This window comes from Lissotriton vulgaris, chromosome 5 (assembly GCF_964263255.1).
Source record: "Lissotriton vulgaris chromosome 5, aLisVul1.2, whole genome shotgun sequence".
In the NCBI taxonomy this organism is placed as follows: domain Eukaryota; kingdom Metazoa; phylum Chordata; class Amphibia; order Caudata; family Salamandridae; genus Lissotriton; species Lissotriton vulgaris.
In genome coordinates this window covers 454,597,279-454,615,931 of record NC_141693.1, presented here as the reverse complement: position 1 = coordinate 454,615,931, position 18,653 = coordinate 454,597,279, and the positions used below count along the sequence as shown (strand labels likewise).

Genomic DNA, 18,653 nt, shown 5'->3' with positions numbered 1-18,653 from the left:
CTCTCTTTGTATAAACTCTGGGGCTCATTAACAAGCCCTGTGCGCTGCTGGCAAACTAGAGTCAAAGGTATCAGAGCGCTTTACATGAGCACCAGTTGTGTTACAGACGAACACTTGCATTTTTGTGTGTGTGGGTGTGTGTGGAGTTGTGTGGGGATGTGTGGGTGTGTGTGTGGGGGGGTCTGGGGTGGGGTTGTGGGGTGTGTGTGGGTGGGGTGTGTGTGGGTGGGGGGTGTGAGGTGTGGGGGGTTGTGTGGGGTGTGTGTCTGTGGGGTGGTGTGTGTGGGGTGGTGTGTCTGTGGGGTGGTGTGTGTGGGGTGGTGTGTGGGGTGGTATGTGGGTGTGTGGGGTGTGTGTGGGGGTTGTGTGTGGGGTGTGTGTGGGGTGTGTGTGTGGGGGATGTGTGTGGGATGTGTGTGGGGGTGTGTGTGTGGGAGTGTGTGTGTGGGTGTGTGTGTGGGTGTGTGTGTGGGGGGTTGTGTGTGTGCGGTTGTGTGTGTGGGGGTGTGTGGGGGGTGGGGTGTGTGTGTGGGGGGTGTGTGTGTGGGGTGTGAGTGTGGGGTTGTGTGGGGGGGTGTGTGGGAGGTGAGGTGTGTGGGGTTGTGTGTGGGGTGTTGTGTGGGATGTGTGGGGTGGTTGTCTGTGGGGGGGTGAGGTGTGAGGGGTTGTGTGTTTGGGGGGTTGTGTGGGGTGGTGTGTCTGTGGGGTGGTGTGTGTGGGGTTGTGTGTGGGTTGTGGTGTGTGGAGCCTGAACCCACCATAGGTGGTTCCAGCTCGCTCGCTCACTGCGCTTCCTCGCGTTACCGTGTCCCTGAACATTTTTTCACAAAAAGGTGTGTCACCAACATGAAAAGTTTGGAAAGCTGTGTCTTAGCTTCTTATAAGATTTCCCTACTTGTAACTCTTTTTTCAAAAACATATATTTTCCTGTACCTACCTACCTTCTGGGAGTCCCTCCCTGTGTGCATTCCAGGAAATGCAACAGAGGAGTCAAGTGAAAACTAAAGGAGACCAAAGTGGAGAGCCATGTAACTGCCAAGCTGAAGAATGAATGCCACCAGTGCCACAAGACATGGCAACCCCAAAGCAGAGCACAATAGCGGTATGATAAGTGTGCTGTATGAGTGTACACTAAGTAGAGGTGCTGATTAAGAAAGGTACCCCACAGTCTTGTTTAGCATCTGAGTGCTCCAAGGAGGTCTACTAATTCAGTTTAAATACGGGTCTGTTAATGCAAGAGACAGCTGCAGCAGTGCTGAGGAATTCTGATTCAGACTAGCTGAAAAGATGTTTGTTGCTGAAGTTTCTTTCCAGTGTTTCACTGGGAAGGCCCAACCCATTTCTACCCAGGATCACAAGGTGTATCTGCATAGTGTGGTGAGGGCGAACAGAACTGTGTTGCAGAGTGCCTTAAGTGGTACTGCTGTACAGTAAAGGGAGGGATGAGCTGATATAAAAGTGCAGTGCTGTATTGTCATAAAATGTCAACTGTTCAGTACTAAAAGAAAGTCAAAGTGTAGTGTGAACAGATCCAGTTCATATAACCTCTCTGAAATATTTTTTCAGTGTATGAGAGTGGGCCAGTGAGATTTAACTTTCACTTAGTGTTTTGGTGGCTTTTCTAGTTGTAAGTGGCCTACAGGAGAAACAGCTGGCAGGTGGTGCATGCCATTGGAGAATGAATGCAACGTCCAGTGGTTGTGTTTGAAAATAACTACTGAACTGTCCATGCTCACCTCTACTGACAGGAATGTGTAGAGATGACTAATGTGGAATGTTAATGGTTGCCTAGCAGCTTAGAATGTTATATTTTGAGAGATGAAACTGAACTGTGAAGCAGGCTGTGGATGAGCTGGAGTTCCTGTACCAACTCTTTAATAAAGACTACAATTATAATATTTTCTTGGACTGATCTTTACATTGGCGATGAGGATGGGATTGGTATGCAGTGCTCTCTCAGCACAGGCAGATACCACTTATGTTGTCATCGTACATACAATCAGCATTCTGGACCTGAGGTTTCAGTATTTGAAATTCAGTGAATGAATCCAGGCTTCCAAAACTGAAGCAGGGCTGACCTGTTCCATTTCACTATTTGCGAGACAAACTCAGTTTTCCGTAATATCAATCTACCCAGGGGGTCCTCAAACAGGCACAAATGCCTGATGCCTCCTCAAGGTATTACAGAAGGGGACCCAGGCGCTTGTGCGGCTCCTTCTGTAATACCGATAGCCCTGGTGCACATAAAGCGTAAGCGCCATCATCAGAGGGCTTTACCCTCATTTGCATTGGGGCGGACCCTGTAACTCCAACTGGCATACCCCGGGATATTCACCAAATTCAACAAGCCATAGAAAGGTTAAAAACTTTGCTGCAACCGAGATATCACTCAGAAGGTCGCTTTAAATGTTTAGGAAGTATTTATGCATTTTTAATACGGATGCATCAGGTAGTTTATAGGCATCAATGCAGAAGTTAAAGTAGAGTTTAGTGTTGAATTTTCTTGTGATCAATCATGGGTTTATTTTAATTAATTCTGTTGTCGAGGGGTTTGGTATCCACGGGTGTTTAGTGTACATATGTGTTTAATTTTGTGAGTCATGGAACATGTACCTCCTCGCCCAACTTCCTTGCCAATTGGATTGCTGAATATCTTGCAGTGTTTTATTGAGTTCAAAATAAATATGTGGGCTATGGGAGGGGAGTGTGTCTAGTGTTAGGTGTACTTTGGTATGTGCTGACAGTGTCCACATTTCATCCATTACTTTTGATTGTTAACCGCACAGTAGGGAGTGCAGGCATCAGGGTGTTCTGATGCCCTTGAACTATTAGTGGGAAGGGTGCGTACTACACCATTTTGAAGGCCTGGGTGCTGTTTGGGTTGAGGGTGCTTACTCCACCAGGTTGGAGGACTGTGTGCTGATTGCTTGAAGGGTGCATACTCCACTAGGTTGACAGTCCCTGCCCTGTTTGCATGGAGGCTGGATACTTCAGTAGGTTGAATGCCTGTGTGGTGTTTGCAAGAATGCGCACTTCCCTAGGTTGAATGCCAATGTGCTGTTTTCTTGGTGGTTGCGTACTTCAATGGCAGCGATGGCCATGTGCTGTTTTGGGTTTTATTCCATTGCGCCGTTTGCATAAAGGGTGCATACTCCACTTGGTTGAAAGTCCCTGAACTCTTTCCAAAGAGTGTGCATGCTCCACTGGGCTATATTCATGTGTGCTGGTTGCATGAAGCAAACACACTCCACAGGGTGTTATGCTCATGCGAATTAATGGTGTTGATGTTATTTCTGGTTGTATATGTCCTGTGTGGGTGTGCAGTTCCGTTCCCTGAGCATGTGTATGAACGTGTATCCGTTTCCCTGTGTGAAGGTGTGTATGGTGGTATTTCGTTTTGAACTTACTTCTTGTAGGGTGTGTTCAAGTTTTGTAAATTGTGTACTCAAAGTAAAATAAGTGCGTTCTTTTAGTTTGATCATTATATTTTGTGCTTCTTGTGTTTTTATTGTATTGCACTTTATTGTGCAGCCCTTCGTTGTGAGTGGGAGATATTGTATCCTGCCTTCTGTTTTAGCCTGGTGGGTATTCAGTTCCAGCTTGTTGTGGTATGTGGAATGTTACGTAGGATGAGTGATGTCATTAGTGGGAGTGTTCTATTCGGCTTAGTTAGAGTTTCTGTCTACTGCTGGGGAATGAGCTGGTTAAATCCTAGCTCCTGGAAGGGTTTCCTTACTTGCAACATTTTCCATAATTAAATAAACGTTTCTATACCTACCTGATTCCAGTGTCTTCCTGTTAGTGTTCATCTTCAAAATGCAACATAGAAGCTAACAACACCGCCAGATATGCTGGCGGTGTTCTCTGAAGCTATATTTCGGAGCACTAAAAATCTCCTGCATCAATTCATGTGCATCTTCTTCACCAGGAAAAAAAGATGCACGTGAATAAGTAACTGGAACCCAGAAAGTGAAATGTCACTGAAGACGAAACGTGTCTAACATTGTATGCCAAAGAACACAAACAACAGTATGGAGATCTAACTCACGGTGGGCATTATAAGACCATAATAAATTGAGATCCTTATCATGTACACATTTAAAAAGACGTCTCATAAAACGGGAATGCAATGTTAACCTGCAGAAGTACTGGAGGTGCCTCTCCTAGTGGCAAGGATCACCCTTGGAGAAATCATAACGAAAAGTAGACTTGGGTGAAATGGTCATGGTGTTGTCCCCAAAAGTATGATCATTAGATGCCATAAGATATTTCTAAAAGTAACCGATGACGCTTGCAACAAACTTTCTCTGATTGCCCAGGTCATTACAGTTTTCAAAGCTTTTTTGCCTAAAGTTAGTGGGCCAATTCAAAAACGCATTTATGAGTATGGAAAGTAATACTACCAGAGCAGAATCGGCCTCAAAACATCCAGTTCCCTATCAGTTAAAGTGCAAAGAGGGCACCGTTTTTTTATATTTGTACTAAATGTCCCATGAATATTCATAGTTTGTTCCAATCTTAGATGTTTTGTGCCAGATTCCCAAAGGTATGTAAGAGTACATAAAAGAGTACTTACTTAACATAGTCCAAAATGCGTTTGAGAAAATCCCCATTTGTCTGGAGCATTTGCCTACATTTCAAATAATCAAAAAGCATGGATTACTTTTGTATTCATCACCCCATAACTTTGGAAATGGTAGTATACATACTACAGAGTATGCACAATTTGCAGAGACCTTCTGCCTATCAGGCAACACACAAAACAATTTATGAGCATAAATCTTCCAACCAAGCTTTACTATGCAGGCGACAATGCGCTGGATCCGTGTGGCAGCCAATACCCTGATTTAGGGCCTGAGTTAGAGTTGGGCAGATGGGTTACTCTGTCAAAAATGTGACGGATAACCTATCCACTGGATTACAAGTCCCCAAAAATATAATGCACTTCTAATTTAGACTGAAATGATATCTACCATGTTTGTAACAGAGTAACTCATCCGCCAAACTTTATATCAGGCGTAAGGTTCTTTGAGTAATCAATAAACTTGTATTTCTCACAAATCACAATTAATGTACTAATTCCAGTATTCCAGTTTATATCTTCTGCTGGACATGTGCACCATATTTGCTTTCAGTGCCATGGAAAATCGTCTTCGATGTTGTAAATTTTTTTAAAAATGGCTATACCTTCAAGAATGAAGTGTGTGCCACCAGTATGCACCCCAGAGAACCCCAAGAAGCCCATACTATGGAAAAATGTTTGCTCAATACACCTCAATATAATAAGACAAAACATGGGGCAAAATGGAAATACCAATGAGCAACAAAAATGCAGGTTAAGAATCACTTTTAACAAACGTAGTGGACAGCAGCTCTTCCCAAGACCTTGCTTGGAATCGCTTTGTAAGAGTTTTTGGAGAGACAGACAGCAAAATGGAAATATGCGTCCACCAAATACATGAGAAAAGCCAAGTACATCCACAATGATATAAGGCTATTGTCCAAGATCAGCATCTAAAAGTTCTGTGGACACAAATGGCTACAGTGGTAAGTGTCCTTCCACAGCAGAATTCCCACTTGCATGAACAACAAGCAAATTCGGCTTATGTGGAGGATAATATTGTTAAAATGTTCATAAACAGGGACCAACCTACTATGGATGAACATGGTTTAACCTTGTTTTATGCTACGTATTTAACAAGGGAATAGAGACGTGGTTAGGGAAAAGCGAGGAACATTCCCTTACCCTGGTACAATTTTAGCATGTAATTTTCAGTAACTAATCAAAAGGTTGTGAGTGCAAAAGTACCCTGTGGGTTAGAATCTGAGGTACAAGTAATTATATTCACAGACAAAACATGTGCATTCATAGATCATGCAATATTAATTGTGGGTGAACACAGCCTAACTCTTTTGACCAAATGTTTGACTAAAGTATATTCTCCTAACAATCACCTTTGTGGTCATCCAAAGCTTTTGACGAAGTGCATTTCCTTAGAAGTCTCTTCTGGCATCACACTAGATTAAGAGAGGAAGGACTAGATACACATGTACAAGCTGTGCCCTCCCCTCCCTCAACAAATTGCTATTCAGTGTGATTATGCAGGTCAGTACTGAAGAAAGATCAGGTAAGGTTTGCAGCCTACCATACCAGGCGGATACTGCCATCAAGCAGGGCTGCCTCGGCGCAGTGGTAGAAATGGTTACAAAATGCCATCTGATCATGGCCTTCTATAATCCTTACTGCCATGGTTTGGGGCTGGCCCAAAACACTTTGCCTCTATATTAACAAGTTATAAGCATTTATGTTTTAATATAGCCTTATAGCCCGCCGTAGCAGGCTATACCGGCTATTAAAAGTCCGCTGCAGCATTAAAGGCCCGAGCCGAAGGCTTTATAAGCCCGGAGCACTCCATTGTTTTCAATGGAGCTACCAACATTCCAATGTTCTAATATTTGTTAATGGCAAAGAACAGAATATAGTGGGAAATAAATCAAGCAAAAACTATGTTAAACTACATTGCATTAATAATATCGATTTTAAAATGTTGCAAAGCATACACACTTCAATAGAAATAAAAAATCATTTCTGTTTGGTCTATGCTATTAGTTGTAGAGCAAGGAGCACCAATAGTATTGTAGACAAACTACTAAAGAGTGCTGTATCGTCGAGTGCCAGTTTGATGCAGTTATAGGACTACAAAAAGATCACTGAGAGGTGTGGTATTTGCAAAATTTTTAAACAACATGTCCAACACTTTATAATGAAAAAAACGTCATTGGTGATTGAAGAATTCTCAGAGGTATGCTTAATTTGGCTGATAAAATTGTATGTAAACCAGCAGTTGGAATCATTGAAGCAAAAAAAGGAAAACATGTTGATCTGTAATCCTATTTTTTTAAAAGGGAATTGTCTCTAACAATAATCAGTAGAATATCTCCGAACATTTACGGGATCTCTGGAATCCATGGGGCATAATTACAAGCCCCTATCTCCACAGGAACATCACTTTTTATGACCCCTTTCACACTACACTTAGAGTGAAAGGGGTAGGCAATGGGTGTAGTGGTGGGTGTTCCACCACAACACCCATTGATTTTGACGCTGCGCCCTATTTACAAGGGTGGCGTAAACAGTGGCATAGCAAGGGGGCGGGGCGTTCCGCCCCGGCGGCATGAGTTTTGGGGGTGGTGGCCTCCCCCGCTCTTACATGCAGGACAGGGCGAACATCTCTCCCTCCTTAATCAGCCGGCAGGTGGCGGCATACGAAACAGAAATCTCATCGCCAGTACCCCCCGCCAAGCCCCCGCTCTTCATCCCAGCTGCCATGGTGCGGCAAACGCAGGGACTGCCATGGGCTGCCACAGAGCTAGCTTTGCCAATTGGCGTAAATAGGAGCCAGTGCCAAAATTAATTGGTCTTAACATTGCGAAATGAGGAGAAATGCTTTACCTCTCCTCTTTTTTTGCTGTTTCTATGTGTGCTGCATTGTGCAGCACACATAGAAACAGCAAATTGCCATGAGAGACACTACCTGCACATAACCAATCATTACCTAAATGCAGGCACCCTTGCACTTTGGTGCCTGGGTGCCTGCGTTGGTGCCGGGCAGCTCATTTTAGCACCAGCGCAGGGACAAAATGCTGGGGTGTGCAGTAATATTGTAAATACGGCGTATTCCTGCGTTTCTGAAGTGACAGAACGCAGTGTTAGCAATTTCAGAGCTAACCCGCCCTCCGCCACTTTCCTCTAAATGTGCCCCCTTGTTTTCAGTAATATATTGGCTCTGACTAGCTTAATAAACTGTTTGACGAAATCCTGTTTTGTCCTGTGATTTTGGACCCACCCTCGATGCATTGGCTTTTTTCCTTGCTTCTATTTTCTACAATGTGTGAATATCAGTAAGAATTTCATGACACAGTAGGAAAATATACTTAGCTTTATTCTGAGTTCCAGCTCATGGGTATGACATCTGAATCCATAGCCCTCTCACCTGCCTCCCGTGTCTCCACAAACATAGCTGAGAATTCTTTGAGGTCAAGATCCCCTCACTGTGTTACCCTTGAAAACATTCTGCGAGGCTAACTCGGCGCTGCACAAAGGAAAGAGTATGGGGCTTCTCTAATTCCTAAAAATGCAGTATTAGTTTGGTACCGAGTATTTGTGTTCATGTATGCCTATTTGAAGGCCACATTTTTCTTTTGTTTCTTGTTTTTTTTTTTTTGTAAAGTAAAAAAGAGGTGTTTTCAGTCAAATATTCTGCTCGGATAATTTGGCTGATTGAATACATATTTTAAATATAAAAAAAATTTGAAAATGTAACGTCTATAAAATGTTTTAATTTATTTACTATGTTCATACGACAAATGTAGTGTAAAAAACTGATCCGGGTAACCGAATTCAGTGTGGCGATGCTTATGGGTACTATTGAGAAGCACTTGAATGAGAGCTGGATGTTTTTCAGTGTTCCTTGATCCCAGGGGAAATCATTCGGAAACTGGTTACAAAGTTTTTGTGATGTGTGGATGTCCATGTTTTTTTACTGCATGCTACAGAAGATGGTCTGTTCCAAACTTCTTATTAGATCTTAAGCGTGCAATGTCTGCAAAACTAACAGCTCACGTTTATACTCCACCATATGGCCTCGACCACCAGGGAAACTGAAGAGCATCTTGGTAGAGAACAATCCATGACACCTTGTAGATTAATTGGCATGCTGTTAATGCATTCTTTGGATGTAGTTCACAATTGGTTATGCAATGTTACACACACACCACAGTACTTAATAGAGAATTATATTATATTCTCACTCTACTATGCAATTCAGCACTACAACTTATGGTTGTCAATAAAGTCCAAGCGGATCAGAACAACAAGAAAACCCTGATGTGTGTAGAGAAAGTCTTGTTCTTACCAACACCAGTCAGGTAGACTCCTGCTTTATCTATTGGGGTATCTGCACCTGGTCCATAATAGGCAATGGTAACCTGCAAACAGAAAACATTGATTTCTGTGAAAAACGTCAGGACAATTATTCTGTTCACAAATTTTTCTAGTGAGTCAGATTCCAGGTCAGCTATTATTACTATCAACCAAGGTACCTATTCATATCATCTAGTCACATAATGAATGTAATTTTCATTCTTAATCTCCAACCCTGCTTCTCATGCAGTCTCCGATTCAGAGATTATAGGCTTTATAAGCATAAATCTTGCTGTACAGCAAGGCATTAAAAAAATCTCTGTCGATCTTCCCTTGAACACTTAAACGAATGAGTAGGCTTTTCTAATCTCCTCAGTACAGGATACCAAACATGTAAGTAATGTGCGGTGATCGCCTCCCTGTGGAATAACAAGCGACACCACTTCTTTATTCTGTACAGAGCCTCCACATTAGAAATGTCATGCAGCCATAAACATATATTCCTCCAACTGACTTTGAATACTCACCTAGTATTCTAAGCCTACATCTAGTAATTCCAAATCCATGACATCATACTGCTATCGTGCCCAGTATGTGCCTTGAACACTACATTTACTTTTCGCCTTGGGAAAACCGATAAATACAACTTAACAAAATAAAAAAATAGAAAATAATAAAATAAACTACTACAGAGTAAAACAAATACATAAATAAATAAACAACAGCATACAGCAGTAGTATACATAAAACATGAACTTTGAAATATTTCAAAAGAACTTTGAATCAATCAAAACAAATCCATCGTGAACCCCAGGCTACCCCATGAGCCTATGAGGGACATGTCTAACTTGACTACTCCTGCGATCCTCAGAAATGCTATTTTTCAGCCCCAATGTTTTGCATACACCACTATACGTGCTTCCAACAATTGAATCAAAAGCAGTGGAACCTTTGGATACTTCACAGTTCCTTGTTCTCCTCCTACCATTCTCCGCAGACACACCCAAACTGTCCGAAATGTTCCTTGCTTGCACTTGACCATTCTCACCACATTCCACCAGTTTGTGCAATTGACTCTAACCATATTGCCACAAGCTTTGTCCACAATTGGTTCACTGAACTTTTTATCATCCTACCTCACGTCTCTACCTTTCTTAATATACACCCTATCACCAACACAAAATTTTACATCACTTGCATGAGTTCTATTGTTGAATTTTTTTTTCGGCTTAGATTTTGCTTCAGCCACATTCCTTTTGACCCTTACATCAAAATCATTCAACTCCAAACTGAACTTCACACACCCACTCATCCAACTGGGCATAACTTGATGCCTGGTTTCCTAACTCTCAACAGTTCAAATGGAGAAACCAGGGTAGATGATTGTGGACTTGTTCGGTAAAACCATAACATAGACCGCACTGTATTGATCACAACACACTTGTTGGTGATGGCCCACTGAACACAATGCATTAGCACCTGTTTCATGCACTCCACTTGACCAATACTTTGGATATGTTACATAGACATTTTTAAATGTTTAACATCAACAGATTTAATAATCATGTCCACCTCCTCATTGAAAAATTGAACACCATTATCAGAATTAAGAAATTGAGGACATCCTTCACAAAAGAGAAAAATGTAAGAAACTCAATTGCCGCTTTTGCATTAGGTTCTGCCACAAACTATAGCTCTGCCCATATGGAATACAAATCCATTGCTACCATCGCAAAACGAAATTGACTTGGTAACCTATTGAAAGGACCAACCAGGTCAATTCCCACCTTCTCCTAGGCTCTAGATGGGCAATCAATAGGCTGCATTGGGGGTTTTCTAACTACCAAATCCTTTTCTGAACTAGCCCATAGTGCACATTCCTCCACTAAACAATCAACCTCCTCTTCCATTGAAGGCCACCACAATATTTGTCTTAATTGTCATTTGGTGAAGGTGGCTCCCAGATGTCTTTCATGATCCACCTTAATGAACATGAACCTCAAACCAACCGGAGGTACACACGCTTCTCCCATTAGAAAACCATCCACAGACAACTCATCAGATACCTTCCAAAAGGTTAACAAGAAATAGGAAGGGATTTCTCTGTGGACCAACCCTTGGAGATGTAGGACATTATGGCCTTCATAACCTCAACTGACTTAATTTCATTTTTCCACTCAGACTCTGAAAGTGTAAACATTTCTTCTAGGACCTACTCGACAATCAAACAATTTTCATTTGCAGTGTCTTCACCGTCATCCTTATTATCAGCTTGTACAGCAAACGTAGACCGAAAGTCTGCACAGATATGTGTTCCCCCTTGGATGTGCACAATGTTGAAATGGTACTGCAACAACTTTGTTGTCAGTCTAGAAATTCTTGATCTTTTCACCAGTTAGGATAACCACCAGAGGTTTATGATCCATTTCACAGTACCCCAAATGGAAGTTTACATTTCTGAATGGCCCACTTACATGCCAACAACTCTTTTTCCATGGTAGAAAAGTGGGTTTCAGCATCCCTCAACACCCTAAGCTCATAATTAATGGTGTTTTCTATTTCATCATCTTCCTGGGCAAGGACAGCCCCCCAGACCATGGTTACAAGCATCGAGAGTGACGCAACATGGACGGTTGGGTTAAATGGTTTGTGGACTTTTGAACTGCCCAGTTGTGTTTTTACCCATTCAAAGGAATTTTGGCATTTGGCGTCCCACTTGAATATAATATATTTCTTTAGCAGTACAACCAAGGATGTAATGTGTGAAGCATAGTCTGGGAAGAAGCGAGCATAGAACTCGCACAGGCTCATGAATAATTTGAGGGTAGATTTATCAGTAGGAGCCCATACATCAATTACTGTGCTATGTCCTAAATATTTGACTCTGTATTCCTAATTTCACACTTATCAACCTGAAGAACCACCCCTTTTTAGCATAGTATGGTAAACCCTCAATCAAGAATAGCTTTGTGTTCCGACAACTCCTTTCAGGTCCCTAAACCTTTGGCACATTATACTCTGGAACACAGATGCTGCAGAGGCTAACCGTAACAACATCCTGCGATATTGGAAAATTCCAATGGGAGACACAACAGCTGTATAATGCCTGGAGTCTGGTTCTAGTACAACCTGGTGGTACGCTGAGGCTAGGTCTAGCTTAGTGAACCACTTCGCACCAGCCACTACAGCGAGTAGATCAAATATTTTAGGACAAGGATGCAAATTAATCCTAGTAGCATGTTAAGACCATGTAAATAACACAAACTCCCAGTTCTCCATTCCTTTTACGAGCTACCACCAGCGGTGACAACCATAAGGATGATCCAATGGGTTCTATGATTCTGTTGTCATACAACTTCATAAATTCTTTTACAAGATCCTCCCTAATGGAGAAAGGCACACTGAGTAGTTTGTGTTTCACCAATATGGACCCCTCTTTGATTTAAATTTTGTGTTGGAACCTTTTAATGGTTCCCAGTTATACCAAAAACACAGGAGGAAACTTTCCTCCCAATTCTTCTACTAGGTTCTCAACAACTATGGAGATTTGGTCTTTGGTGCCAGGCCTCAAGACCATTTTGAACAGACCTTGGTGAAACCCACCCAAAAAACAAGGTTCTTTGACTACCACATATATTTTTCCAAACATTTTCCCATTCCTAGAAATCAGAACATCTTCAAAAAATCCAGAAAGATTGAAGTGTCTCCCTTTATAGGATAGTGGTGCACGATCAGGGGGGCCTAGAATTCTCCCCAGCCAAAGCTCATCCTATAACTCTTGTGTGACCATAGTTATTCTGGATCCTGAATCCACTAACAGTTTTACTCATCTCTCACCTATCAGGATTTCAGCATATGGGTCAGCACAGGTAGCAGGATTGCCTGTACCCACTGTTTCTTCACAAACAACTAAACTGTATTCTGGAATTCTTCCTGTAGGTTGTCTAAGTGGCCATCATAACCTTATTCCCCTAGGTTTGCTACTACACTGTTACCCCAACTTTTCTGTTTTATCTGGCTCTGGATGCCAAAATGAGCCAACTTATTACAATTTCGGCAAATTACATTTCTTGCCAGACATTGTTTGCCACTTCTGTAATGTGATACATTTCTACACCTCAAACACATATTTCTTTGCTTAAAGATTTTTTTTCTTCTGATTTTGTAAAGTCTTTGGAATAAACAGAGTCTTTAACATTGGTTTTCCCTTTCTAATGTATAAGGTTTACCACCTTTATTTTTTCCCTTCCAGTTCTGTCACAAAAATCTGTGATATTGCTATACTTTTAGCTATACATAACCTTTTGTCTAGAATTGGATTAGCTAAAGGCAATATTTTTTATTGTATTGCCTTGTTTAAACAGTGGTATATGAATTGGTCACAAACCAACTGTCAATTTTGCAAAATGGCAATCTGCCACCAGTCTCCTGAGTGCCAACACATACATATCCACATTTTTCCCAAGTTTTTGTTCCATCATAAAGAATTTGTGTCGCGAAACCACTATGCTAGTTTGGATATTGAAACACAGTTTTAGCTGCTTTACACAGTCTGTATATTCATCCATCTGTTCTTCATCTGCTCCTTCCACTTCAGGTAAATGTCTAACAATGTCACACCGGGGCACTGCTCAAGGAACAGTGCTCCTGTTCGATAAGGTCAATAGCCCCTGTCATTGACATTTATAAAGCAAAGGAAGTTAGCTCTGCTCTCTATGGGGCAGAGCTATAGGGTACTATTGGTACAGATGAACTGACAAGGTCCGAAAATAAATTCTATAGGGACCTTATGTCACTTCCCCAGAGTACCGCCCAGAGTACATGCACCCAAGAAATAGGTGGCTCAAACCTCTATGTCGGTTGTTAGGCACTAAGTCTCACAATGAGGCATTGCGCATTTTGATGGCAGATTCACGGCCATCGTATGCTTGTGGCCTCTCTAAATTGTTATCATGGGCATGGCATGTTAGAAACAAAAGGCTTAAATGAAATGTTTAATCTGATTTTTAATCAATTGCCTGAACGTTGTTTTTAACTTGTAAATATTGGCTGTAAAAATTTGGTGTAAATAGATTAATTCTTGTTTTTTAATTCCAAATGTGCTTTTTTAAAATAATGTGAAGCTGTTATGACATGTTTTTATCGAAATAATGCCTTTCTGACTGACTGACTGACTGACAGTAAAAAATGTTTCAGCTCTGGGTGAAATCTTGAAGCTGCTATTGCCCCCAAATGAGTCTCAAAATCATCGAACTAGTTCCTCCACACAACTGAGTGTTCCCCAGGCTATTGTGGAAACGGTGGTGGTGGATTAACTGATTGCATAATGAAAAATACTTATTTCCCTGAAAAAAATGGACAACAATCAAACTAAACAAGTTTTTAAAGACCACTCGTAGAAAGTTCAGGAGTTAATACGCAAATAATAATAGTATGCACGTCACAGTATGTTTGATGAGGAGTTATTTGGAACAGGCTACGTAAGTGTGTGCATCACTGTTAAGGTAAGATCTTTATTGTTCGATTAATTAAAACCATTACAATAGGAATCATGCAAGATGAATAAATACAATAAGGGTGGTATTCAATAAAAGACTCTTGAGATCATGTGTATAAAATCTTTCTTGCTGGGTAAGAAAAGAGTGGGAACATCAAAATTCTTGGTCTGCCGACTGGAGTGTTAAAATCCACCTGTGCATGTTTGCAAATGAGCAACAAAAGGCACACAAAAAATGAGCTATCATTTTCAGTGGAAACATACAATAAGGTTTGCCTGAATGGCATTCACATTTCTCAGTCTGACCCAACTAGGGACAGGGTCAGAGCTAGTCCAAGAAGAAAGTGCTTGTGCAAAAAGAGAACTTGCGCAAAGGATTGTTTAAAACAGTTAAAAGTGATTGCCTTACTGCAGTGCTATGGCAGATAGGGCTAGTGTTGTCCCAAGACGGGGAGCACTCCCTTTTGTTTTGTTTATGCTGAGTTTTGTAAGGGGAGTTTTGTTCCAGAGTACCCCAAAATACAGAGGGAGTTGTGTTGGCAGTGGCACTGCATTGTGAGGGGGCCACCTCCTTCCTCGGTTGGGACATGTGTTCAAGGCAGGTGGTTTTACTTTGGCATGCCTTCCTTAAAGCCCTGTCAACCCCCTGGAGGGACTTTGCTGTTCAGGAGATTACTTGCTTACTGAGTTTAGGCAGGTTAGTATGGCTTGTCTGCAGGAACCTACCCCTGCTGATTCCAGCAAGGCCACAGAAAGCGGCAGTGAAGGCTTAGAGCAGACCTGCAGAGACAGATGGTGTGGAATACATACTCTTTTGGGTGACCGCACAGCCTGCAGGTCACCTCTCCCGCCATGGGGTGTTGTGTGAGCTTGACTGAAGGATGCCTAGCTGGTGTTTTAAGATGTTGTCTTTTATCCTGTTGCTAAAGACTACACTCAAATAGTGCTGCGACTTCATGGAGTTGTAGCTGTTTAGCAGAATCCAGGTGTTGGCACTCTTTTCAGAGATTGCCCCCCTTTCATTTAAAACAAAACTTGCAATGCAATATAAGAACATAAGTTACTTAGCTGTAAACTGTGGTTCTCCAGTATTGGTGTCTTTCATAGATTCACATGCTTGAATATTCCCCGTTGTCGAAGTGGGAGTCCCAAGCTACATAAAATAGCAGTAATATATGCATATATAGATGAAAACATTACATAATCATACATATACACATATAGAGCAATTAGATATAAAGATATCATAAAGTTAAGATAGTACCATAGAACAGAATAGGCCTATAACAGCCTAAGGGAGAATTCACTTTAGTAACATATGAGAGTCATTTTAATGGTCCACATTCCAGCCAATCAGGCTACAGCACCCTCTAGAACCTTCTCCTCAGAAGCTCAAGTCCTCAGATTCTCGTAGCACAAGTGATCAAGAGTGCATGAGGAGAAGAGAGCCTCTGAGGGGAGGAAGGGTGGGTCGCATGTGAATCTATGAAAGACACCAATATTGGAGAACCACAGTTTACAGGTAAGTAACTTATGCTCTTCTCCAGTATTAGGGGTGTCTTTCATAGATTCACATGCTTGAATAAGAATTGAAAGCAGTAAAGCACAACATGAGTCATAAAGGTAGCATAAAACAAAGTACATAACACAACTGTGCATACTACGATTCAAGAGAAAAACCTTTATGACTAGAGGCGGGAAGCAACAGAGGCTCACCTTATTGGAAAAGATTCTGTAGCACCGCTTGTCCCACAGCCGCGTCTGTGGCGTCTGCTGATCCGAGACAGTAATGCTTCGTAAAAGTGTGTCTGCTCGACCACGTTGCAGCTCTGCAAATGTGGCGTAGAGGCACTCCCGCAAAGAGGGCTGTGGAGTGGACAGGAGTAGAGAGGGGCTTTCCAGCCCGTTGGTGGCAATAAGCAATGGCAGAGGAAATCCACCTAGTGATGGATTGTTTGGTAACTGGCTGTCCTTTGCAGATTGGGCCATAGGCCACGAAGAGCTGATCTGATTTTCGAAAAGGCGCTGTGCGCTGAATGTGGAATTTCAAACAACGGTTTAAGTCCAAAGAATGCAGGGAACGTTCTGCAGGAGACTGAGGATTAGGGAAAAATGTCTTAGGGATGACAGGTTCATTAAGGTGGAAATCGCTTGGAACCTTTGGAATACATTTTGGATTGGTGCGTAGTGTAACCGCTTCTTTAGAATACTGAAGAAAAGGAGGTTGTATCGTAAATGCTTGAATGTCACTTACTTGCCTGGAGGATATTAGTGTGAGTAGTAGAGCAACCTTCCACGTGAGGAATTTTAAGCCCGCTGAATGGGTGGGCTTGAAAGGATTTAGGAGGAGCTGAGATAGGACCAAATTTAAGCGCCAAGCAGGGGGAGGGCGACGAATGGGCAGAAACATCCGAAAGAGGCCCTTGAAAAACTGTTGGATAATTCGAGAGGAATATAATGACGTGGAACCATCATGACGGAAGCGGGAGAGTGCTGCCAAGAAGACTTTAAGAGTAGAATGAGAAAGTCCTGATTTTGCAAGGGACAGGAAAAAAGGCAGAATCTGTTCAGGCTTGGCGGTCATTGGATCCAAGGCTTTAGTGTGACACCAGACACAGAAATGCTTCCACTTCAGTTGATAGGTTTTAATAGTGGATGGAGCACGAGCGTGAGCCAGCACTTCTCTGCAATCTGCGTCGATCTTTAGACGTGCAAACTCATTGTGTTCAGGTTCCAGTCATGTAGCTGGAGATACGCCGGATCTGGATGGCAGATTTGCCCTTGCTTTATTGTCAGGAGATGAGGCAGAGGATGAAGCGGAATTGGATCGCTGTGAGAAAACAGAATGAGATCCGTGAACCAGAGGCGCCGTGGCCACCTGGGTGCTATTAGGATGACATGACAGGGCTGAAGCCTCATCCTGTGTAACAGGCGTGGAACTAGAGGAAGCGGAGGGAAAGCGTAGATGAATTTGTTCGACCAATTGATCGAAAATGCATTCCCGCTCGAATCTCTGTGGGGATGACGACTTGCAAAGCGTTGGCATTTCCTGATGGAGGCATTCGCAAAAATATCCATCTGTGGCTGGCCCCACTGACGGAAGATGAACTCTAGAGTTGGTTGATTGAGTTCCCACTTGTGATTGTCTGTGAGAGACCTGCTGAGTGAGTCCGCTAGGACATTGGAGACACCCGGCACATGGATCGCTGAGAGATGGACTTGATGGCGAATGGCCCAGTCCCATATTTCTTGTGCTTGCCTGGAGAGTAGAAGAGACCTTGTGCCGCCCTGTTTGTTGAGGTAGTGCATTCTGGTGGTGTTGTCTGTCCGCACCAGCAGGGATTGGCCCTGCACTACCCTCTGGAAAGATTTTAGGGCAAGGAACATTGCCAGAAGTTCTAGGCGATTTATGTGCCACGTGCATTGGAGCGCAGTCCACTTTCCTGTGACGGACAAACCTTCGAGGTGTGCTCCCCAACCCTCCAATGACGCATATGTCGTGAGCATCAGTGTCCGAGCCGTCTTTTGAAAAGGTCGTCCCATGGAGATGTTTGGAGGGTGAGCCCACCACTCCAGTGCAGATTGAATGCGGGGCGTGAGGTGAATCTTGTCATTGAACGACCCCGAGATCTGTTTCCACTGCTTGTCTAGTTCCTCTTCCCCGACTCTCATATGTAGTCTGCAATGTGGAATCAGATGTATGAAAGAGGAAGACATGCCCAGGAATGATTTTAACATCCAGTCAGAAACGTACTGTTTTGACTGCAGGGAAAGTACTATCTTGGGTATGCGGTCCTGTCGTTCCTGGGAGACAAACACCTTTGCCAGTTGAGAATCTAGCAAGACTCCTAGAAAATCTCGCTGCTGTGATGGGCGAAAGTGTGACTTTTGGCGATTGACTGAAAGGCCCAAGGTGCAAAAAAGCGAGATGCAGACCTGAGTGTGCTGATTCGCCACCTGGTATGACGGAGCCTTTATAAGACAGTCGTCTAGGTAAGGGTAAAATTGGATGCCCTGCAGGTACAGAAAAGCAGCTACCGGAGCCATGATCTTTGTAAAGACCCTTGGTGCTGAGCGAAGGCCGAACTGCAGGACTTTGAACTGGAAGTGCAGGTGTCCGACTGTGAAACGAAGATATCTTCTGTGTTTGTGGTGAATCAGCACATGAAAATATGCGTCCTGGAGGTCGATAGTGGAGAAGAATTCTTCGGGATTGAGGTAATTTAAAATTTG

The 18,653-nt window shown here is 42.7% G+C and overlaps 1 protein-coding gene across 1 annotated transcript in view; it reads right to left on the bottom strand.

Annotated features, from left to right (window-relative positions):
* Positions 1–18,653, bottom strand: part of LOC147711075 (protein-arginine deiminase type-2-like) — a 727,074-nt gene that overhangs the window by 536,273 nt on the left and 172,148 nt on the right. The window contains exon 3 of the mRNA XM_086921889.1: positions 8,916–8,988. Coding sequence (XP_086778015.1) covers positions 8,916–8,988 — 73 coding nt within the window. The remainder of the gene's footprint in view (positions 1–8,915; positions 8,989–18,653) is intronic.